This window comes from Condylura cristata, unplaced genomic scaffold (assembly GCF_000260355.1).
Source record: "Condylura cristata isolate star-nosed mole 26May11 unplaced genomic scaffold, ConCri1.0 scaffold00024, whole genome shotgun sequence".
In the NCBI taxonomy this organism is placed as follows: domain Eukaryota; kingdom Metazoa; phylum Chordata; class Mammalia; order Eulipotyphla; family Talpidae; genus Condylura; species Condylura cristata.
This window is the reverse complement of record NW_004567125.1, coordinates 13,817,261-13,842,243: the sequence shown is the minus strand read 5'-3', so window position 1 is coordinate 13,842,243 and position 24,983 is coordinate 13,817,261. Positions and strand designations below refer to the sequence as shown.

The window sequence follows — 24,983 nt, the reverse complement described above, 5'->3', positions numbered from 1 at the left end:
CGCTGGGGGCCGCTGCCCGCGCCGCCTCGCCACTGCCGCGGAGCTCCGCGCTTCTGTCGCTCCCACTTTCCGCACTCCTTGGTTGCCTGGGAAGTTGGGGAAAATGGACAGGGTCGTGCTGGCGTGGGTGGCTCTCTGCTCGCTAACAGGTAAAGACTCATTTTCTATCGAAACCGGTAACTTTGTATTTTCCAGTAGCGGTACTGTGCTCACCCCATTGCACCCCCATTCCCCCCTGTGTGTTTAGTAGCCTGGTGATACGTGGGGGAAGGGGTGTGTGTGTGTGTGTGTGTGTGTGTGTGTGTGTGTAAAATGGGGGACTAGGGGAGAACCCCATGACAAGTGACGAATCGAGATGCAGGTGTTTGACTCCTTGAGCTAGGAGATCGGTTTTCCCGATGTGCATCTCCCCTCCTTACAACGGTTCTCCCTCAGCCTTAGCCTGAGTTTGTGATGCTGGGGAAAACCTGTCTAGAAAACCCAAAGCTTGGAGGAGACTGGTTAATTTAAGAGAGCCGGTTTTCTGGAGGTGGGGGGTGGGTGGAATAGCATCTCCTTTAATTCCTTCCCGGGAGAGAGCCAGAGACCCGGAGTATTTTCCCTGCGGCTCCTGGACGTTAGGATGGAGATTTGTTTCGTGGTGGGGTTTAGGGCCACACACTCTCATTTAGTACCATTTGAGTAGTGGTCGTTGGAGTAGAGGCTTCCTTCCCCAGAAAGAGGGTTCACACGTCCTTGTAAAGGTAATTTGAAGGCTATCTGTAGCTTTGGGCTTCTCTCCTGCATCAGTCACTTCCTCTAGCTGGGTCTTCCCTCCCTTTTTGTGAACTTTCTCCCCACCCTCCTGGGGTTTGGAAAGGCCCTTGTCACCCCACACACTCTAGGAAGGAGAGACAGGGGTTCAGGCAGGCAGGCCAGCTTAAAGTTGGGGCATGTGAAGGGGAGGGTTTGGGCAGCTTGGACTGGATCAGAGGCTAACATTCCAGTGGCAGTGATGTGAGAACCCAGCAGGGAATCACACAGGATGGGCACAATGAAGTGGGAGAGAAAATAGGAAGTAGCACCCTTGTGGTAGCCACCCAGATTTGGAAAAAATCAAGTCAGTAGGAAAAGGGGAGCAAATTTACTATTTCCAAGGCAAATCATCAACAGTCATCAACAGAGGGTCAAATAGAAATAAGAAAGAGGGGGAACCATATTCCCCTTAGCTTCAGAATAAGATTATTGATTGCCTCAAGGTTTTTATTTTTCCTATTCCAAATGAAGCATCCCTCACCCTGCCTCTTGCCCCCTGTTGGGTTTAGATTGGGGTGCAACCTCCAACAGCGTTAGCCTCTTCTCTTGGCTCCTCTGAGTTCATCCCACCCACATTATTCAAATATGAATCATCTCTAATTTCAGGGTTTGGCAGATCCATGCCTCCCCACTCCTCTGGCCTCCCAGGGCCTTCCACCCTCCCCGATTCTGGATGTCCTTAATTTGCCTCTCCTTATCAGTTACCATATTTGAGGGAAGCTTAGACCTTGAGTCTCTAACACCACCTCCCTGAAGTCTGCAAGGCTTCCCCTGGGGAGAGGGTCCCTGAGTCAGCTATGCCCAAGAAGAACACTCAGTGCAAGGAGTGAGAGGGGCAAACATACAGCCCTCACAGGTGTCTAGCAGCTTTATATGAAACCAACTCAGATCCCTGGAAGGGACCACAGGCTTCTCCCCTGCATCTAGTTCAGTTCTCTTGGCTTATAGAAATGAAGCCCAGAGAGGCCATAGGCACACAGCCAGTGTGGATAGAATAGCCACAGGAACCCTGCCCTCCAGAGCCTGGGTGCACTCTCCTAAGCTTCTAGCTGCCTTTCTGAGTTTTTCTTTAAGGGTTTTGTTTTGAGGGGAGATGCTGCTTTGTCTGTGCCTTCTTTCATCTGCCCTGGACAAAGTCGCCCTGCCTGGATGAAGGCAACAGGTTAGTTTCCAGGGCTACCTCAGCTATCAAAAAGCAGGGGCTTCCATGCTCAGCTAGTGAGGCTGGTTCCTGACTCCCACTGCCCGCCCCCCCCCCCAGGCACCCCTGATCCCAGTTCTGTTTCCCTCTTGTCCCATCGAGGCTGTCAGGTGTCACAGGGTGAACTACCTCTCAGCCTGAGCCAAGTGGAGGAGCTAACAATGGCGGCTGGGAGGAGGAGGAGGGGAGCAGCCAGGGGTGAGATGGATTCAGACATGGTTCGTAGAAGAAACAGGCGAAGAAAGGTAAGAAATTTTAGTCCAGCTCAATCAATGAATTCTCTCTTGAGGGGGTGGAAGAAAGGGAGGGAGAAAGGAAAGGACAGATTAAAAATGAGTCAGAGAGCCAAGAAAGAAATAAAATAAAACACATTCATTCTCCTTCTCCCTCCCTATCAACTCCTACTTCCCTCTCTCTTTTTCTTTATCTCTCTTCCCATCCTACCCCTCCCCTTGTTTCTCTCTTTTAATGCAGGCTGAGCAATTTCTAATCAACACTTCATTTTTTTTTCCCTCGGGCTCTAGCAGCTCCTGCCTCATCTTCCACTGCTAAAATTCTGCATTTTTTTCTGCTGTATATTTAGCCTCATGATTTCTTATTGTCATCATGATGCTCCTTCCTTCCTATGATAGATTGTTTTTTGTTGTTGTTGTTGTCTTGAACAAAACAAAATGCTTAACAGCTGCTATTTTGGCAACAGGTGCCCTCGAGCAATAGCACTTGAAGGAAGGTTTACTCTGTCTTTGTTCCTGAGTGTGGATGGTGTCTTTCTTTTGCAGCAGCAGCTGCGAGAAACACTGGAGTTGTGTGGACACCCGGACACACTCCATGAACAGAATGGGACAGGAGATGTGTTTTCCTGGAGACTCAGTGATAAAGATTGTTGCTTCTACTAGCGTTTATTTTGGTGCCCACCCTTTTGGTTATATGCATTCATTCATCCATACTAGCAGTATGCATTCACTTCCTGTGGTTTCCAAGTGTTATGTTAGGTGCTGAGAATAAGGAGATTAAAAAAAAAAAAAAAAGGAAAAGAGACAGTCCTCGTCCTCAAAATGTAGTCAGTCTACATTGAGTCAGTGGAGTCAGTGACTCAGATGAGCTTCTAGGTAATGTTGAGATGTTAGCTAAAGAAACTGTGATGAGACTGCCTAGGTGCTCTAGAATGTGGGGCAGATATATCTAGCCCAAACCTGGGGTGGCGCTAGGACAGTCTGAACTTAACTCCCAGAAGAGCAGTGACTGAGTTAAGACCTTTATTCTTGCACAGTCAGCTGCTGAGTTACTGCCACGTGCAGGCGTCATGCTAGGGAAGTAAGATGAATCAGTCTTGTCCCCAAGGACCTCACGGTCCGGTGGCAGAGACTCCAGTTATGGGACATAAACACATAGTTACTGAGTAGCCTCCACTGAAAAAATAATATTGGAGCTCTGCTAAATATTGTGGGGGTCCATGGAGGGGCTCCTCATCCAGCCTGCAGCAGGGAGGGAGATTTCCCTCCAGGAATGGCTGCTACCTGGTCCTGTTTTCATTCCCGTTGTTGGGGGGAGACTGCGGCTACAGGTGGGGATTGCCAGCTCTGGAGCATTACCATGTCACTAATGCTGAGAAGAAGTTGCTTTTAGAGATTGCTGACACCCGGAGTACCACTGCCTTGTCTCCTGCACACCGTTCAACACCTCCTCTCCCCACGGCCCCCCATTCTACTTCCCTCCAGGAAAGAAGCCTTAGCTGCGGTCATGCTGGCAGTCTTGATGCTGGTACCCAGTGCTCGTATACTCTTAGCCGTACTTGCCCCACTTGTTTCATAGAAGAGTTCTGACATGGGAGTTGAGGACTGGGATCTAGTTCCATGTCCCCCACAAATTAACTCTATAGTCATGAGGCCTTGCTTAAAATCTGTTGAAAGAGGTAATTTCTAAGGTTGTGTGCAGGTCTAAGATTCTATGGTTTCTCTGTGTAATTTTGATGAGTTGGAAGTCAAAGAGGGCAGGTCTGCTCTCCCTTTTATTATTCACTCAGTGAAGAGCCATCAGAGAGCTCCAGTTTTCTTTTGTCCCCACAACCATTAATGGTTGGGATGAAAAACACCATCTGGGAAAGGAGAACTCTATTGGAATTTTTAAAGCAATAAGTGGACTAGTACCTGGTGCTTGGTCCCCAGGATAGGGTCACTCTGAACAATTCAGTGAGGTCTTCTCATATTGGTGAAGGAAGACAAGTCCTTAAACCAGGTGGGATGAATCTGTCTTTAGTCAACATCGGTATTTGAAAACCCGATGTCTTTTTTGTAACGGAGGCTGATATCTCCTACCTATATTAAATTAGACAAAGACACAAAGCAAATAAGAGACTTGTCCAAGTGATGCCATCTTATTAATTAAATGAAAAAGAAGTAGCCTCGCTGATTTAATATGATTTAGTTATTTCAAGTGCCTGAATCCAGGATGACTTTGTCTTCTGGGTAAGGTCAAACCAGAACTCCTGATATGAGAGGACATAATGCTGTCTCGTACAGAACTTTGTGTAATGAGGCTCAGTGTTGTCACAACTCAAGAAACATTGCAGAGAAACGTGTTTTTAATGAAAGCCTGAGTCCTGAAGGAAAGGCATGGATGCAGAGTGCACCAGAGTGACCGGGCAGCAGTGGACATGATCCCAGGCAGTGCACCTGACATGTCAGACCCCATCTGGGATCAGCACCCAGGAGCCACATAGGACAGAGCTGTGGCATATAGATGCTTGAAATCTTGGTATTCCAGACAGCTTTTGGCTCTCTAAAAATGAAAAAAAAAAAAAAAAGGCATTTTGGATGACTAGATTTCTTTACAGGTCAAAAGATAAGGAAGAACCCAGAAGAACATGCTGCTTCCCCTGTTTTCCTGCAGTACTGGAGCATGCTGGGAAATGAGCTCTGCATTAGGACGAGAACCCTCTCATTCTGTCAGGATCCTGTGACTCTCACCTCCCATGCTTGTGGCTCTTGGGGAGCAGACTCAGAAATTGAAAGGGGAGGAGCATGGATTAGCGTTAGACTGACCTGGATTTGAATACTAGCTAAATAGTTTGCCTGATTTTCTTTGACTTTAACATGGGGAGCTCACTTAGCTTACAGGGTTATTGTAATAATTAAAATGAAATTATGCAAAACTCCTAGCACAGTGTTTGGCACATAGGGGGCCCTTAATACTTATGATAAACCTCTAATAGGTAGATTAATCAGTTTCATGATGTAGCAGTTAGCCACCCCCAAATCTCAATAGCTCATGAACATTTAGTTCTTGCTCATATGAGAACTGCAGTCAGCTGCAGGTAGCTGGGGATTGGCTGGAAGTGCTGAACTTGGCTAGGTTCCAACAGTCTTCTTATTCCAAACCTCAGGATGAAAGAGCAGCTACTATTTGGCATGCTATTCTCATGGCAGAGACTTCAAGGTGGGCAACGTGAAGCCACATAAATGCCTGTTAAGCTTCTGTTTTGACATTTACTTACATTCCATTGGTCAGAGCAAGTCGCGTGACTAAGCCCGTAGTATGTGATGTGGTAAGTATATTTTGCCTGAAAGAGTAGGTAGGAAAAAGTACTTAGGATACAAATAATGCAGGTCTACCAACAGGATTAAGTGATTCAACAAATGGGTTAACTACGTACTATAAAGTAGTCTTTAAAAGGCCCCAGTGAGGAGATTGTTAATGCTGAAAACAGGTGACTAAGTAGGAAATTCTTCAGTGATGCTATATGATGCTTTGGAGATACCATGATTCAGAGAGAATAGGAAGAAGCTTCTAGAAGCAGTGATAGCTGCACAAAAATGGAAGGTGAAGTAGGCATACCAAGAGAAGAGCAGGAGGGAGGGAGGAATATTTACAGAGCAAACAGCATGTGCAAAAAGCCAAGAATCTAAGGAGACCATAATGCTTTTTTAAAATTACAAATATTTTAGAGTGGTTGAAGATTTTAGTGCTATAGGAGGGATGGAGGGCTGTGGCCCCATCTAAAAGCAACCTTTGTGCTCATCAAGTCGCTAGATGAGGAAGTCTTTAAAAGGGTCAGAGAGAGTAAATGCCACATTCATACATGCACTTTAGAAATGTCATGTGGACCTCAGTGCGCAGAGGGTATGAGCAGACATGCAGCAGGGTCCAGCTAGGAGGCCCTCGCAGGAAGAGAGGCAAGATATGCAGGGCTGCTGAACTCATTTGGTGCAGTGAACAGAGAGAACTGAACAGTGGCCGGATGTGGAGGAAGGCGTACTGGCACAGTTGAGTGTGGAGGTGGAAAGGGGATCAGTGTCAAAGATGCCTCCAAGTCTGGCTTAGATTCCAGGGAAGTCATTCATGCACTGGAGCCAGAGAGACGAGAAACATATATGTGGAGGAAAAGATGATTCAGTTACTTGTATTATATTATAGTCTAATAGTTAGGTCCTGTAACAAAGAGACCATAAAATATAGTAACAGAAAATAACTTCTTTCTCCTGTAACAGCCCAGACCTAGTGGGGGTAGCTGCAACAGGTGGTTGCATTGATGGACATTTCTGAACTCTAAGGAGTGAAGACAGCAGAGGGCAGGGAAAGAAGCTTGTCTTTACAAAGGTGACCTAACAGTTACACATATCACTTCTTACCTACCTTTGTCCTGAACCTAGTCGTATGGTCATAATTAGCTACAAGAGAGACTAGGAAATTGAGTACTTGAATGACTTGATAAAAACCAGATTAAAAACCTGGAAGTTCAGTTACTAAAAGAAGGGACAGTTTGCATCTCCATCTATAGGTTATGAGTTAGAGGTACGTATGTGATGTCCAGACAGAGCATGAAGCTATATATTTAAGTCTGTAGCTCAGGAAAGAGATCTAGATAAAGACTGATGAGATCTTTCTCATAGGAATTTTCTCTGTCCAAATGGCTGATCCATCCTAAACATCTGACTCATCAGAATGAACCAGGACAGTTTTTGGAAACTGCAGGGTAGAACCTGACCTCTTATCACACTACTTTGGCTCCACTGGAAAATGTAAGTTAGCAAGATAGTACCAATGAGTTCATTTCAAATCTTTGGAAGATGAGACAAACCAGACAGAAGAGAGGTTTGCTTCTGCCTTTTATTTTCACAGTGGTAGCAGAGAATGGGAAAGCTAGCTCCGTTGGACACCCAGAACATGCGCTTAATGAGTGGCAATCTCTGTGTGAGCGCCAGAGTGTTGGCAGCAAATAATAACTAGGTCATGCATGAAGCCCACCTATGCAGAGCAACATTAGCATTTGCCATAGCCCCATGGAAAAAGGGGAGTTAGGGAAATCTTGTGGGGAAAGCATGTGAGAAATTGCCATATTTTTTAGAATATTAAAAGGTACATCTGGTCACCCTAACCCATCCATGGATCAAGCAGTGAAGTACTATTAAGAAACTGATGCTCACCAATTTGAGCAGAAAAAAATGTATTGGGGAAAAAACTAATTAATTACAGAACTAATGGAAAGGCTGGAGAACCAGGCATAGAAAATAGACAAATGGGGCCCTCCCTGGTAGTGCAGTGGGTTAAGGCACAGCACTATGAAACTTTTGCAGCCACTGCAGCACAAGTTTGATCCCCAGCCAGGGAAGTGACTCATATGGTGTGGCAGACCTCTCCTGACCCACCTGCTGCTCCCCTCAGCAGTGCATTTCAGTACATCTTTGCCTGTTCTGCTCCCCACTCTGTCTCTGGTGACTCCTCTCACTCCCCCCCTCACCTCTGGCCTGTACCTCAGTTCTGTATGTATAAATAAATAAATCTTCTAAAAAGAAAATAGACAAACACCAAAGGAATGTCTACTCGATAAAGCATTTTTATTTATCTTTTAACCAAAGAATATCAAGAATATGACTAATTTCTATTTGGGGGCAGGGAAGAGACCGAAGTGGGGGTGGGGGTGTCAAGCTGCATTTTTTTCTTCAAGCCTTGAGCTTGTAGGTTAACAATTCCCAGTATGCTTTACTCCCCTACTGAACAAATCTAGAAGAGATATTGCCCCTACTCTTAGATATTGCCCCTACTCTTAGATATTGCCCATTAACTGTCCCTAAAATAATGCCTTAGGAAATTGGAACAGCATATGAAAAACATGAAAGATAAAAGGTGAATTTCTTAATGAAGCTCTAACCTGAATGGAAGAAAAGGAAGGTTTGTATTGTCATGTTGAATGTAGAAAAATCTTAGGAGTATGAACGATTACAAGGTGGGTTGGGGAAAGGATTTGACAATTCTGAAGTCAGATCCTGCTCATGAGACTTTAAGAGTTAAGAAATGGGTGAATTTTATACAGTTTCTAAAGATGCCTGTCACTGGCGATGACAATTTTCCATGACCTTTAACAGCAATTTTTATTTCCCTAAAATGGGGCTGTGTGCTTATAGGTCTGCCTCTCAAAGATGCTGGCAGGAATAGCTTACAGTTAGTGGGGAAAGGAACTCGCTTTGAAAAAAAAAAATGAAAGTGCTAAAATAAGAACAGCATAGCTTTAGATACTGCTTTTGTTATTCTTGCAGGAACACAGTTTGTCGTGTATAGAATCCTTTTCTTTGCTGAGAATTGGGGCAGGACCTTATTTTGCCACATGCAGGGTGGCATTGTCTGCATTTGGAGCTGATCTTCCCCAGCCTGGTAACTAGGTACCCCCAGTGATTAGCTGAGATGGAAACTGCTGCCCTGAGTTATCACTGGTCACTCTGCTTTCAGGCAGCTTAGGTTACTGGCCAGAACCCACTCCCTGCACCAGGACCACCTATGAAGAACCCTTCAGACTCACTCACTCATTTACTGATTCATTCCACTTTGTGTGAGCTTTGGCTCTATCCTGGGGGTTTGCTATACATAAGGATAGCAAAATTTAGTTAGCTAAACCCCAATCTGACCATAGGGACCTCAAATTACAAGTCAAGTTTACATTCATCATTGCAAAATCAGGGATGGGCCTTTTAAATCTGTTTTCCAGCCGTTAATACAGTGTTTTAAAATATGTTTTTCATTGAATTAGATAGGAAAGGACAGGTGGGTCAGCAGAATGGTAAAGTTGGAAAGAGAGGCCTGGTGAGCTAAGACGGTTGGTTCTCTCCTTTGCAAATGCTGAAACCACCTAGAGTCCCTATATGCCATCCAGAGTTTCCTTCAGCAAGGATTCTAACTTACAATTTTTACAGATGTGTTTTCACTTCACTTCTGTCTTTTGTTTCATTCATTATGCCTCTCCAGTTTTCTGAAATGTTTCCTTTTCAGACACAGATTCTTTCCATACATTTCTTTATAAAGGTCTCAAAACACAAGTCCCTATAGTGTCACACAGGCCTGGACTCAGAGTCCCAGCTTGACCCTGAGCTGGCACGTGCACACTCAGCATGGTTCTCCCCATGCTTGTGCTTTTCTCTGGCTCCCAGGAACACCTTCTGCTACACACCCAAGTGGAGGGAATAACATATTATAGTCAAAGTGTGGGAAAGAGTTTTGTGTGTCTAGAGTGTGCTTGGGGCCAAATCACAGAGAAGGCCTCATTTACCTTGTCCAGGTATTTCGACTTTACCTTTGGAGGAATTGGGGTGGGGGTGGGGGGGGATCATTGCAGGCCTTAAAACAGAGAACTGATGCAGTTGGATATATCTTTTACAAAAAGGATACTCTAGATGGAAAGCAGCATGGAGAATGCATTGGGCTTGAAGAAGGGAGACCAAGGAGGAGGCCTTCTAAACTGAGAAGGTGATGAAAAGCTGTGAGAAATGATAGAGCTTTGCAGCCAGTGAGTCTGGGTTCTAATCTTTCGCTCACTAATCCCAAAATGCTGGACAAAATACCTACATGCTCTGAAAATCAGTTCTTCGTCTGTAAAATCAATGTAATAAGTAATGCCTACTTTAGAGGATTTTTTTAGAAAATTCCATAAGATACTTAAGAAAAGTACTTGGCAATGTCTGAAATGGCATAGTTCATAACTAGTATCTAGTAGCAGGAATAGAAATTGATCCAAGGGAATGACAGTGGGTATAGGGAAAGGACAGGTTTGAAAGCCATTGAAACTTAAGAGTCCAACCATATGTGGTCCGAGATGGGAAATCAGCAGAGCCAGGGTGACAGGACTAGGGATTAATGACCAGGGAGAGAGAAAGGATGGGTTTATGTAAGAGGTAAAGTGTGAAAAGGAAAATGATGAATGAGACTTAAGTTTAATTTGAAGTATCTGTGAAACATGCAGATGAGACTTGGGGGAGTTGAGGGTATGAGACATCCCTGGGAGTTGGACCCAGGGGAAAACAAGATTTCTTAGATCAGATGCACAGATGAACAGGCCAAGGAGGCTAAAACATTTTAATTTACTTGCTTGGCATTCACAGATGTTCTTATTAGCCTGTATAGACTTCCAGCAGAAATACCAGGTTTTCGCATCTGACAAGTGGTGAAAAAGAAATGAAAATAAAAACAAAACAAAACCAAAAAAGCTTTTAAGAGGGAGGACCCAAGCTCAGAAACTAACCTAGCCCCAGGGCACTAGAGAACCTCTGTTCCAGCCCAGATCTCAGTGACCGTGGCAGCTGACTGCCCCATCCTCCCTGAATCAGCTACTATCTCTGAGAGCCTGAACTTGGGGTGCAAGCGGGAGGGGTCTCATGAGGTTTGTTTTTCCCAGTTGGGTGGTAGCAAGCACCAGTTTAAGATTTGGATCAGCTATACAGGAAAGATGTAGGAAATAATACCCACCCCTCAGGAGATGCTGGTAATAGGACAAGAAGGTCCCAATGCCGAATGGGGCTTCAGTCCTAGCGTGACAAGCAGATCACAAACCAGGCAGAAATGTGAAACATGTAAAATAAAGATGCTGTTCCATGGGTATGAGGAACCTAGGCCCTCACCTGGGACTCAAGGTTAGGACCAGTGAGCACTTCTACACACCAGCTTCCAGTGGGAATGGGGTTGCTGAAAGGAATGGCTGAGGAAAGTTCAGGAATTTGGGTGGTGTTCATGCTACAGTTTGAAAGTTAGTGTGTCATTTTCATATTTCTCTGTCTTGTCACTCACCTGGTCCTCAAAGACCCAATAGACTGACATTTCCTTGAAACTCCTAGCCCCACACTCTCCCATTGTCCAGATGTATCTTTTAGCTTAGAGTCCCAAGGTTCCCATTAGACCGGCACGCATGGGCACACTTGCAAGGTTACCTGCATTTCTGACATACCCCCCATTTCTGACTTTGGGGAGGTAGGCATGTGAGTGTGTAGTGATGGTTCAGCACAGGCTCTACGATCCCTGTGCACTTCATCTGCCCACTCTGCCCTCTCCACTCTCCACATCTCACACTTGCTTCTGTGCTCACCCAGCTCGTGATTAACAGCTTCACAGAAGTCACACTGTTCTTGCCAGCAACAGCAACAACTACATTTATTGAGTGATTACTGTATACCAGTATTATCCTACATGCCTAGGATAAAAATCTTATTTAGCCCTCAAACAACCCAGAAGGTAGTTACTATTATTCTGGTTTTATCAGGAAAACTAAAACTCATCAGAAATGAGTAATCTGACTGAGGTCATGCAGCTAGGGGCTGGTAGAGCTTGGATTCTAATTTAAGACTGACTCCAATATCCATGCTCTTGGCTATCATCCTATAAAGAGGCAGATGGTTCTGAGAAATCTATTCCTTATTCTTTGGAGCTCTAGTTTATGTGCATGTCATGGAAGAAGTAGAAAACTGACTAATCTCTATAAATAATTGCTTAAGGAAGTCCAGTGGTCTAGGCAAATGTCTAATCTCATTAACAGAACTAGAAGAATGTTTTCTTAGTAATCATCTAGTGAACAAAACTTCATACTTTATTTTTTCTAAGAAAAAATAAAACCTGCAAAACTTTTGTGTAGACCCTGCCCCCCTGTGTTGGTTTTCTTATCTAGGAAAAGCTAGAAATGTAATCTCTCGTGGATCATGAATAGGTAATAGAGGTGAAGTGGCAAGTACACCGCATTGTACATTCATTCTCAGAAATGCCGTGCTAGTCAATTTCATCCCAGAAAATACAGTCTAGATGGCACAGCCATCTAGATGCATGGTATAGCCTGTAGGGACAGCCATGGTGGCACAGCATTCATTGAACCATAGTTATGCAGTGCAGTATGCAGGTAACAATACCAGCACTGGTTGTCCAGCCTCAGCCACTGCTAACTGAAGTCACTTCCCACTCTGTCCCTTTTTTGTTTCCTGGAAAACTGGAGCCTGAATTAAGACATGAATACTAGGTTAAAAATTAATGCAGTAGTCTAAGAAGGAACTGTAAAGAAATTTCTTTTCCTAATCTAGCTATGTGAGTTAGAGAGAATGGAATAAACCACACTGACATTTGGGCAGCTGGAGGAAAGCAGTGGAACCTGGGAATTGATATTTTTTGTTAACTTCCAAAGAGAAATTATTTGCCTCTCTACTGACTGATCTATGCAATCCGACTGTAATCAAGTCTATCGCTGGTGAGTTGTGTAAAGGTTCAGGACATCCAGCGGCAAGGTGAAGGAGGAAGGTGAGGGAGCGTTGTATTTGAGAGCTGCCCAGTACCAGCAAGATCACAGTGTTCTGCTCTTTCTGCCCAGTGAGATAATGGCAGTTAACCCCATGAGTAAGGATGAGGAGCCTCATTTATAAGGGAGGATTACTGAGGGGGCTTCTGAAGGCTTCACTGCTGGTACATGGCTAGATGAGATTCAAAACCCTGTGTATTTGATATGCACTATTTTACTCTGTCATGTTATCTGTGAGTCATTTAACTAGTTTCCCCTACAAAGAAATTCCCTTAGTATCCATCCTTTCATTTATTCCAAAGATAGCTATTGAATGCTTGGCAATTTCAAAATCCTTGAAAATTTGCTAAATCTCAAATACACTATTGCACTCACTTCCCAATTCCACAAAATACAGAAACTTGATTCTCCTACTAGGAATTAGAATTAATTTTCCTAGTGCTTTCATTGAAGAGAGACACTGGCTTGGAAATCAGATGCAAGTACAAATACGGTCTCCTTCCCTTGTCCAGTGAGCCTGTGTGAAGAGATATTCATAAGTGTTTGATTGTACAAGTGAGTGTGCTTTCCAGGGTGTCAACTGTGAACTTGGGGAGACAATTCCCAGGAAGGAGATTGTTCTTGGATATCTCAAGTCCATTCTACAATTCTAGGGTGCAGCTCTCTGCCTCAAGCTACCTAAAGCTGACTTGGCAGACTCAGGATTCAATTCAGAACTGCTCTATCCTGTCTTTCTATTTATATTCCTTTTACTGCCTTTCATTACAATTCTCTTTCTTCTTCTAACCTCACATCAAGCTAGAAACTCATGACTTTCCCATTTAACTGAGGAAGTTATGTTCTTTTTGCTTAGAATTTCTAGATCTTACTGTTGAGTTCATAAAGGCTCTTTGCCTTTCAAACACTCCCCTGGTCTTTCATTCACTGAAATTTCCCTCTTTCTTGGACACCTGCCTCATGTTGGATCTTTTCATCACTTAAACTCCCCATTTGCTTTCTAGCCTTCCCCTCCCCCATTTTTGATTATCCTTCAAAGCTCTTGAACTTAGTCTACTACTTTTTATCTGAAATTCTCCATTCTCTCAAAGCCTTCTCTGCCCCTTCATCTCTGTCCCCTTTGCTTGGTCACCAGCTGGAGGGAAAGTCACTTCTTCCCAGAGTCACAAGTTCTGACTTCATTGTCCTTATTTAGCAAATATTTGTTGTACATGTATGGACTTCACAACTTAGGACAGCAAGATAAGAAGACACACTCCTGACCTGACAATTTTGATGAGGGTGACAGGCATGAAAAGAAATACTTGCAAGACTATTATGATAAATATTAAGGAGAATGCTGGGTATAGTGATGGCATAAAGGAGGAAGTGGTGAATGGATTAGTTGGTCAGAAGCTTTACAAAATGCCTTTGAACTGAATTTTAGAAGATGGAGAAGAGCTTCTCAGAGAAAGAAGGAAAAAATATTCCAGGACAAAGAAGATCAGGTACAAAGATCTAGAGGTGTGAAATAACATGTTCCACTTGGTGGTTGTCTGGTATTCTTGGAGGTTAGCCTTCAGATACAGGTGCTGCAAGAAGGAAAACAGAAAAGGTTCATGGAGCACTTCAGATGCCTTGCCAGGAACTTTGGGTTTTATCTTGAAGGCTATGGAGAATGAGTGAAGGGTTTTGAGAGGGGAGTCATCAGAGTCAGATTTTAAAAAAATCATCTGATCATCAGAGTCAGATTTAGAAAAATCATCTGAACTATATAGTAAGAAGAATGTATTGGATGTGAGCAGGCTGGTGGCAGGGAAACCAGACAAGAAGATCACTGTAAGATCACAAGCTAGAGCTGAAGAGGACAGCAGCAAAAGTTCTGCAAGTGGATTAAAGAGAAAGAAGACGTATCAAAGATGTTAACAGACCAAGATGACACAACTTAGTGACTGATTGGATATTGGGAATGAAGGCAGATTTCTGAATAGTCTGGTGGGCATTGATGCCATTGACTGTAATGGAGAAAATGGAGACTGACGTCTTAATGGGCTGAGACTGAAAGGCAGTGATATTCAGATGTAGGACACAGATGCCATCGGGACATGTCTGTTCTGTTTTGCAGGTGTGGCAGAAGGCCTTCAGGTCACAGTGCCCGACAAGAAGAGGGTGGCCATGCTGTTCCAGCCCACTGTGCTTCGCTGCCACTTCTCCACATCCTCTCATCAGCCCGCAGTCGTGCAGTGGAAGTTCAAATCCTACTGCCAGGACCGGATGGGGGAATCCTTGGGCATGTCTTCTCCTCGGGCCCAATCTCTCAGCAAAAGAAACCTGGAGTGGGACCCCTATTTGGACTGCTTGGACAGCAGGAGGACTGTTCGAGTAGTCGCTTCCAAACAAGGCTCGACCGTCACCCTGGGAGATTTCTACAGGGGCAGAGAGATCACCATTGTTCATGGTAATAATGCCTCTGTTTTGAACCTAGAGAGGAGGAAGGGGGTTATTTATATTCTTCCCAGACACTTGGGGATGGCAGCTTCTCACTCTTTGAACCCCTTAGGACTTTGATTTTACAGGAAATAAGAGCATCAAGAAACCTAGCATATCGCTTAAAGGGATGGGGTAGGGAGGAAGGGTGAAGGGGTTAGTACCCAGAGAAGATCAGAAGTGAACTTCGGAAATACTCACTCCCAAGTCTGAACTCTATTATGCTCAGGAGCTGGTTATCAGAACTGAATTGAAACAGAATCTAGTAAAGAACTTTTTAAATACCCACTACCTCTCACCAACCTAATGATCCTTCCCTAAACTCAGAACAGACTTCCCTGAGAAGTTTCTTTGGTGGGGGAGGGCTGTGCGCATAAAAGTTACAGATGCAGTCAGATGCCCTGGCCTAAGCCCCGGCCTAAGCCCTTGTCGCTTTGTGTCCCACCTTTTCTCCTGTTCCCTAAAGCTTTGGACTTTTCTAAGGAGAAGTCAGTCTCATAGGACTTACTTGAGACCTTGAACTTTGAGGAATCCCTGTGCAGTCAACGCATTTTCAGCACCGTAGAGTCATTCTGGAATGTATCTGGCCTGTGAAACCTGGGTGGAAACCACCTGCTACCTCTACCCTGAAACTGGACTGGCCCTAACCAACTTCTGTGGTGCTCTGATTCTCTCACTTTGAGGATGTTCTTTTTCCTTATTTATTCTGTCAGGCGTATATTTTAAAAAGCAAGCATCGTGTCGATTATCATCAAGGTAGAGAAATAAAACCCCTTCAGACACCCCAGTGTTACCCTCCCTCACCCACTCATCAGTGTTTTCTTTTGAGAGGACGTTTGGGGACTGGGTCTTCTTTGTGTGATAACAGATGCAGATCTTCAGATTGGGAAGCTCATGTGGGGTGACAGTGGGCTCTACTACTGCATTATCACCACCCCGGATGACCTGGAGGGGAAGAACGAGGACTCGGTGGAACTGCTGGTGCTAGGTAAGCGAACCCATGGGCCCCAGTCTCCTCTCAGACCTGTTCAGCCCTGGCCTGCTCCTCCCTGCAACTCCCTGCACCGGTCTGCAGGTTGCATGCACAGCCTTTGTCTTTGGTGCACACACAAATCTGTCCTCAAATGTGCCTTTCTGTGTGCAAGATATTTACTTGCTTCTTAGAGGCTCAGTCTTGCTTTCAAAATCTTTCTGAATGTTTCTTAGATTTTCTTAGCATATTTTTTTTCCTCCCTGCCACTTGCAGCTTTAACCCTAATTTCTCTTGCTCTTTTTCCTTACTTACCTTTTTATATGCTAATTGTTGAAGACAATGCCAGGTGGGTGGGAAGCTGGCTAGAGACTACTGAGAGATAATTCACTGTTGTGTGGGATCTCCTGAGAGACCAGGAATTTTTTTCCCATTCCATTACCTCCATTAAGACAGAAGGAAAGATTGCTATAAACTGGAGAGTTTAATAATAAAAGGTGCCCAGTGGAAAAAAAGCTATGGGAAAGGTATGCTCGTTTTTCATTTCTGGAAACCTAGAAGTGTGATTCACTTCCAAAGCAAATGTATCTAATCCTCACTAATATTAATTTCTTCATAAATGTAAACTCATTAATTTTTTTGGCTACTTTTCCTCTTTTGTGGACTGGGAGAATGTCAGTGGGAAATGACCTCCTTGGATGAAACTGAAAATTGGGCACATATAGCGTGTTCTAGAATGTTGGTTGAACAAGAGAATCAGAGTATAATATGCAAAAATAAAGAAACTACACTCATATTAGGATAAAAAGATAAGCCCTTGAAGCCATTTTTCAAAAGAAGTTATATTTTTTTGGTGCAAGTAAGAAACTAAGTAAGAACAATTTTAAAGGCATATGAGGCTGAGGTTAAATTTTACCATTTGTGGGGAAAACAGTACACAGAGTGAAAGAGCTTTTTGGGATTTTTAGTTTTACTCTATCACAACAGTGCGACTTTGGCAAATCAGCTCTCCTACTGTCTTAATTTTATAGTTTGCAAAATGGATTAAGATAATAATTATTTGTTAATAATAAACCCTTATTAGAAGATTGACTTCTAATTTGACTTAATTCAAATGCATATTCCTTGAGCTGAGAATATCAAGCAAAACTGCCCGTGATTTACAGAAGAACGGGAAAATGATGGATACCGAAAAGGGAAATGAAATAAAATGTGTATGTTAACATTGTAAAAGAAGACAGGTGGCTCAGACTTGAGATCTGCTCAGTCAACTCTATTAATTAGAAGGAAATAAAAAGATACATTCCTGCCTCATCTCACAGCTCTAAGGGCCAAGTCTGAAGAACCAAGTGATGCAATGAGCATGCAACTAGCAAATTGCAAGCAGTTATTTGGCCAATGCAGCTGCTTGTAGGGAAGTGAGGGCCTGTGTAGGCAAAAGAGACCAGGTGAAAAACCATTTTCAGGAGCTGGTCCAATTCTGCAAATGTGAGGAAATGAATAGAGTGAAAGTCTTGTTTCTCCATGATGTGCCAAAGTGCCTGAAGTGTACTCCTGTGGATCAAAACACACAGAGAAGCTGTGTGAAGATGCAGGTGTCAGAACTAAAGGATCAGGGTAAAGAGAGGTGAGGGATAGGAAGGCTCAAATAGCAATAGAAATTTTGAAATACCACCACACTTTTAAAGATACTAATTGTTTGGTTATTATATCCTGGAAGCCTATATGTTAGGTATTCTTTTCATTGAAGGAGAGCAAACTGATTTTCAAGGTGAACCTCAAGGAGACAGGCCGCAGTGGGAAGGCAGAGCTGGGCCCACGTTTTTTAATCACAGCCACCATGAACCACTGGTTCAGTCATTAAATTTTACACAAAGCATGGTTGGAATTGGGAGGATTTCTAGTGACAAAAGTTTAGAAAATGTGAAGGGCATATGGAAAGAGAAAGTCTCAGATACCAAAAGTGAAATTGTATAGAAGAGGGATCAGAATCTGACTCTGTGTGTGTAGTGTGGTAAAACTAAAAATAGCAGTGGAAGTTATAAGGGAAGGGAGTTCATCTCACTATAAAGCAAGAACTGTTGATCAAAAGATGGAATAAGCCTTCCCAGGAGTAGAGATTTGTATGTCCTAAAAAGGATGGAAAATTCATTATGAATTACTGCACCGAGATTCATGCATAGGAAATGTGTTTATTTCTGAGCTATATTTCAATTCTAAAATTCCTAGATTAAAAGAAAGATAACTACCTTGTAAAACACAAGAAAGGCCCTCCCTGGTGGTGCAGTCGGTTAAAGCACAGCACTGAGAAGCTAAAGCCACTTCCACATGAGTTCGATTCCCGCCTGCCCCGGAGGAAACCACATGGTGTGGCAGACCTCTCCTGACCCACCCGCTGCTCCCCTCAGCAGTGTACTTCGTCGATCTGCCTGTTCTATTCCCCACTCTGTCTCTGGTGAAGCCTCTGCCACCCCTGCACCTCTGGCCTGTACCCCAGTTCTGTATGTATAAATAAATAAATCTTTAAAAAAAAAACACACAAGAAAGGTAAAAAAGGCAAAAATGAAGAAATGACCTCCCAGGAATTCAATCCTCATGACACAACAGAAAAGGGTCCCAGATTAGTTAAGTTATAAGAGCATAAGCGTGATGCCAGAGTGAGCAAATGATGGTCTTTCTCAATAGGTCAGGGCTAAACGAACTGATTATCACCAGAGTGGAAGAAACCATTGATGGGGCTTAGAAGTGTCAAACTTTAGCTGTTCGTGGAGAAAACTCATCAGAAAAATGGTTGTAATTTCAAATGATCACTTGGTAAGGAAAGATGAGTTAGAGGGATAAATTGGAGAGGAAGTTAAGAAGAATTTCATTTTCTCATTGTACTCACCCCGGTGACAATAGAAAACTTGATGGAGCAAGATTGTGAAGTGTTAGCCTAAGAAATTTGGGCTTCATCCTGAAGTCTCTGGGAAGCCAATGAAGAAAGCTCAAAAAAGGGAGGAGTAAAAAGTGAGGATTCAGGGCAGAACAATAATTAGCAGCAAGGCAGACATTATTTCAGAGGGGAGTGGTGGAACAGCAGGGTCACTTCTGGGGCTACTGCTTTTGGGGCTACAGCATGATGGGAGGGAGTGAAGTCCTGAACCAGACCAGTGAGTGGAGTGGAGACAGGATGGCAACATTTCTGATGTGGGAGTGATGGAGCTTGGTGATGGATGTATAAAGGAAATGGGAGCACATTTCTAGCCATCTGGGGGAGTCAACTATTCCATCAATAGTTGACAGGGGTAGGGGACAGGAAACAAGTTCAGTTTTTCATGTTATGAATGTGAGGTGCTTGGAGGAGATGTCTAGGTGAACTCCAAGGAATCAGGGTTAGAGATAATAGATTTGAAAAGTTAGCTGTTCAGTAGGAAAGCTGAGTCACCCATGGAAGTTATATCAAATGAAGAGGGCCAAGGACAGACTCTCAGGCTGGTGTTCTAGTGTGACTTCATTGAGTGCCCACTGTCACTGCATATGTGCTTATCTTGACTTCTCCTCCCACACTAAGCATTCTCAATAGCAGTGGCCTGCATTCCCCAGAGGCAAACGCCAACTCTCATTCATGTTTATATATGCAATGCCTAGTAGTAGCTAGAATATGGACATTTGAGTGAAATTTTTAAATGATAAGTGAGCAGAATCTGTAACAAATACTTTATGATTTAAATTTTGTCAGTGCTGAATAAGTATTTGATTTACAGAGTTTTGATACAATAAATGTTACAGTTTCAACTGAGATAGCATGGCTTACATCTCATTGGTCAGAATTCTTAATCTTGTTATTTTACTATTTCTGGTGATAGACCCTGCAGGGACTATGCCTGAAAGCAACAGAGATAGACTCTGGCTAACATAAATAGGAAAAAAAATCATTAGAAGGATATAAAAATTGAAAGGAAGACTGGAAAATCAATTGCTAGGAAGGGGTAATACATTAGGGTAGTATTTGTTAGCGTCTGTAAAAGCAATCCCCAAAGCTCAGTGCCTTGCCACACAGAAGTTTATGCACTAGTCATTGCCAGCCGTGGAATAGGAGTCTCACCTGGGTTGTCCCTTTCCAAGTTTGCTATGGGGTGTAGGCTTCTCCACAGTTTGACTTTGCTGTATTGGAGACCTTTGCCCCCAGCTGTACAGAGAGAGTAAGGAAGGTGATGTGGAACACTGGAGGGGCCTGGTCAGGCAGTGACATGGAATACAACTGCTGTTATTTTTTATATGGCCAGGAAGAAAGTGAAAAAGGTTTGGTGAACACAGCACAATCCCTGCCCTACCAGAGGTGCTCTGGGAGCTATTATAAGAATTAATGACTTTTTTTTTTTTGGTTAAAAAAAATCCTTCCATATATTTATTTATTGCACCTCCTACATTTTGCTGATTAGTGGACATTTGGTCTGTTTAGAGACTTAGTCCACAGCAAAAGTTCTTTGATATTAATGAATGATATCTGTCTTTATGGCTCTATGGACAGAAAAAAATCAACTGTTTGTTGTTGCTGGTTTTTTCCCCCCAACTGTTGTTTTTCCTGTTATTGTACTTCCAGCTCAGGAGAAGAATCCATTTGAAACAGATACCCTACCTCCCCCTCCCCCAGACACACAATTACACACACTTAGCCTTGAGAGACCAGGGATTCTTGGTGGCTAGTCTTTCAAGATATAGAGGATTAATTACCCAAAGGGAATTGGCACTTGTACAAAAAAGACATATGGATCTGAGATGGTCAAAGAGCAATAAATGCCCACCATTAGTGTTACACTATATGACTACATCTACCACTCATCAATATACACCTATAATAATTTGTAGCTTACAAACTTATACATAGTTACCTGTTAAGGTAGAAGGGATGATATTATTTTCCTACTGAGCAAATTATGTTAGGGTTTTCTTTCCCAGTGAAAAAATTATATCAAGGATCAAACACAAGTGTATTGATTCCTACCTTCATCTCTTTCATTGACACCACCTGTTTGTCTATATTAAGAAGCCACAGGAGGCCCTCCCTGGTGGCACAACTTGTTAAAGCACAGCCCTGCGAAGCTAACTGCAGCTGCTTCAGCAAGAGTTCAATCCCCAGCCAGGGAGGTGATCCACATGGCGTGGCAGACCTCTCCTGTCTCGCCCATTGCTCCCCTCAGCAGTGCACTTCATCAATCTGCCTGTTCTACTCCCAACTCTGTCTCTGGTGAATCCTTTCACCACCCCTGCACCTCTCGCCTGTACCCCAGTTCTGTATACATGAATAAATAAATCTTAAAAAAAAAAAAGCCACAGAATGCTCCTCTGCATAAGGAGTGCTATTAAAAACATGGCTGCTGCTTGAGGCCATGGGTAATGATTTTTACTTGTCCTAGATTTGCTTCAGCATTTCACTGTTTTCCTAGTGAAACTGTCTATAACCAGTGACCCAGCCTGCACCGTTGACATGGGAAGTTGTTCTTGTCTTGATTGCCCATCTCCCCGTGAGCATGACCCAGCCCTCTCCACCACCCCCTTACATCTGAACCATTTACAAATCACTGTGGCTGCTTCTTTTAAAGGTTTCCAAAATATCCAAAGACATGTGATTCACAGAAATGGAAGGACAAGCACTGATTCAACATCAAACACAAAAACGATACTAAATATTCTTTCATCTCTTTTGATGATTCAGAAGGTAAAGTCATCTGAAGTTGGAAAGGCACAATGTTTTGAGTGCTGTGACATGACAGTGACAGGTAGCTTAGAAATATTTAGACAGACATTTGGGATCACAGGGCCTTACCAACAGACGATCACAGAAGGTGGGAATGTCCAGAAATCTGCCACCCTGAGATTAGACACTGGTCTAAGACCAGTGGCAAGGACAGGCTGTTTATAACCTGGAAAAGTGCCACTGTTTGGATTGGAATACAGTTCCCCCAGGCAGCTCCAGCTGGCAGGAAAGGGACTTCACCGATCAGGAAAACTCCAGTAAGGAAGTTATTATTTCAAGATCTAAAAGCAGCTCGTCTTGGCCTTACTTTGTCCCAAAGAGATTTGTTTGTTAATGGACTTCAGGTAGTAAAAGGGGGAAAACAGACAGTGGAAATACTACTAAGAATAAGAGTATATGAGCCAAGGCGTGTTTAGATTAAAGTGAAGGAAGAATTTCCCAGTGGTAAATAACAGGTTTTAGAATTTGGGGTTGGTTGAGGAAAGTCACAGCAATTCCATTTCTCCTGAGCTTTCAATGTGGAACAGGTTCTCTTCTCTAGGATTTTAGGATGCATGAGATAGCTTTCAGAGTCCTTTCTATGATTTGACTTCATTTAAAAGACCCAGAGGTTGCAGAAGTAATTCTCCATCTATAAAGGATGGTGTCTCAAATACTTTAAGTTTTGTTTTAATATTCTTTCTGCCTCAGAAAAATTGAAATGTGCTTACTAAAAAATCTCAAGTGAAGGAAAAATACAAAAGGAGAAAGTATCTCCGAAAAGTTCACCAGCCAGAGCTAATGGTTGTTTTTTGAATTCAACTTTTGAATTATTTTTATTGCAAGGGGAAGAGACTCAAACTGGCTTAAGGAAACTATTTGGTTTAGTAGCCAAAGAGTTCAAGGTATTAGTATTCTTTGCTTCAAGCCTGGCCAAACATTCCTCTGTTTCGATTATGTTCTACAGAATCTTGATCCTCTCTTCTATGTGGTAGCTTCTTCTCAGGCAGGCGTTTGCCACTTGGAGCCCCCTGAGATGGCCCTAGAAGGTCCAGGCTTCCATGGACTGTGCCCCTCCCATCTCTGTAGTTTGTAGCAATAGTTATGTTGTTGGGAGGTAGGGTGGGCTATGTGCCAGGAATTAGGAGGCAGAGTGTGGTTGACTTTGAACAGCATGGGCTTGAACTGCATCTGTCCGCTGTCTCATGAATGCTTTTCAATAATATAGTTGGCCCTCCATATCCCTGTATTCCAAATTCATGGACTTAAACTAGATGTTGGTTGGTTGTGTAACTGAGGATATAGAGGACCTATTATATGGGACTCAAGCATCCAGGGGTTGGGTTTCTGTGAAGGGGGGGTGTGTGTCTTGAAACTAGCACCAGGGACAAGTTTAGTTCCCCAAAAGTTATATGTAGATTTTCAGGTGCATATACATGGGAGGGTCAGCAACTGTGACTTCTCATTATTCAAGGCAACTGTGTACCACTAACCTCAACTGAACAATATAAATTAAAGGGAAAGCCTACTAATGGGAAATTAGATAGCTGTTCCCAAAAGAAGAAAATACCAGGCAGGCAAAACCAAACACTCGTAATCTTTGTGGAGTTCATCTATTTCTGCCTTTTTTTTTTTTTTTTTTTTTGTAGACCAAATGTAATGCTATTCTATGTCAAAAATAGATCTCTCCCAGCAGGTCCATGTGAGTAGGTGCTAACAGGGATTGATTCTTCCCTGTGAAGGTAATGTCACAGAATTACCTCCGTTTTCCTGCCATGCTTCTATTTTTCTCCTCCTGTGATTTACCTCGTTCACCATTTATTACCTACTCAAGAAGTGAAGGAACAGGCGTGCATGAGTTTTGTTTGTTTTGTTTTTTAATGAAGCTATTTACAGTCTGTGCCTGAAAATGTTATTTTGATCTAAACCTTTCTGCCCACTAGTATTAAAAGCCAATAAGAGTGAAAATAAGAAACCAAGGAAATCTTGGGAGAGAACATCTCAGAACTTGCAACTGATTTTAGGAGTCTGTGATGGGAGCATGTTTTTAAGGCTGGACAGAAATGCTCTAGCATACCCACTCCCATACCCCACCCATATCAAAGCTATCTCCATTGGAATCCAGTCACTCTCCCACCGTCAAGACGTTACAATCGAGAAAGGCCACTTGTTGCTAAGGCAGCCTCCCCCCTTCTCTTTCTCCTTGCTAGCCATTGTGGTGCTGCTAACCAAGGAGATTTGCCGGTTTAGAAAGGGCTTTAGCTCTTAGCTCGGAGAGTTCCCATGGCAACAGCCTCCTTGGAGGTCTTTGTTTCCTGCTAAAACTTTGATCTCCAAGAGTGGCTGCTGCTGTTTCGCTCGAAGATTTACAAACAGTAGAAAAGGGGGGAAAAATTGGGAGAGAAGAAAGAAAAAGTTTACTGCTGGCAGAAGGGAAAGAAGCAATTAATTGCTGGGTCTCACTCTAGCCGTACATCTGGGGTTTACTCGTTGGAGCATCAGATTTGGTCTGTACCCATGTTTTTATCAGTTTTGCTTCAGATGGTTGACCTCATATGAACAACTTCAAGTGTTGATTCCTCTGAGCGGGCAGAATCAACCATTCTACCTTCAGTAGACACACCCGTACCTTCAAATTTCTGGAAGAGCCAAGATAACCACATGAGATCCCATGAAAAGAGAGAGTTTTCACTCCATGAAAGGAGTGAGCTTTTTAGATCTCAGTTCACTGTTTTCCTCCCTGCTCTCTCCTGTTCCTGCCCTGCTCTGACCTGAACATACCAAGACTTCTCTGTGAGTCTTGGTTCTGAGAATGAGAGAAAATGTGTCAATGGGATGGAAAAGGAAGAACCTGAAAAGTTAGGAAGGCATCACGTAGAACCTGACTCCAGTTAATGACTGTCAGTAGTAGGAGTTCTACTGCTTGAAGAGTGGAAGGGGGTGTGTTTTCCTCAAAGACTTGAGATCATGCCTTTTATTCTTTGCAAGAAGCTGCTATGGCCTTTGAACCTCTCTCCTGCTTAATCACAGCCTTTCTCTTAGATAAGCACCATAGAGTCAGTTTTGCTTCAAATGTGATTGATATTTAAATAGAACTAGTATTTTTCCATGCTATTGGGTCATCAGAAAAGTCATGATGCATTTTTGCTTGAAAAGGGTAGAAAAAATGCACCATGATTTCCAATATATATTCCCAATATATCACTAATACAGTGAAGATACAAAGTAAATGACACTCTCTTGTCCCCCTTTAACCTATCTTTTGGTGAAGATAAAAAATAGATTTCTGAAGCAATTAGAA

The 24,983-nt window shown here is 43.1% G+C and overlaps 1 protein-coding gene across 1 annotated transcript in view; it reads left to right on the top strand.

Moving 5' to 3' along the window:
• The first annotated feature begins 71 nt into the window (after positions 1-71).
• ILDR2 (immunoglobulin-like domain containing receptor 2) overlaps positions 72-24,983 on the top strand; it is a 55,819-nt gene continuing 30,907 nt past the window's right edge. Inside the window, exons 1-3 of the mRNA XM_012729003.1 lie at positions 72-149; positions 14,632-14,964; positions 15,862-15,981. Of these exons, the coding sequence (XP_012584457.1) occupies positions 104-149; positions 14,632-14,964; positions 15,862-15,981 (499 nt within the window). The 5' untranslated portion in view covers positions 72-103. The remainder of the gene's footprint in view (positions 150-14,631; positions 14,965-15,861; positions 15,982-24,983) is intronic.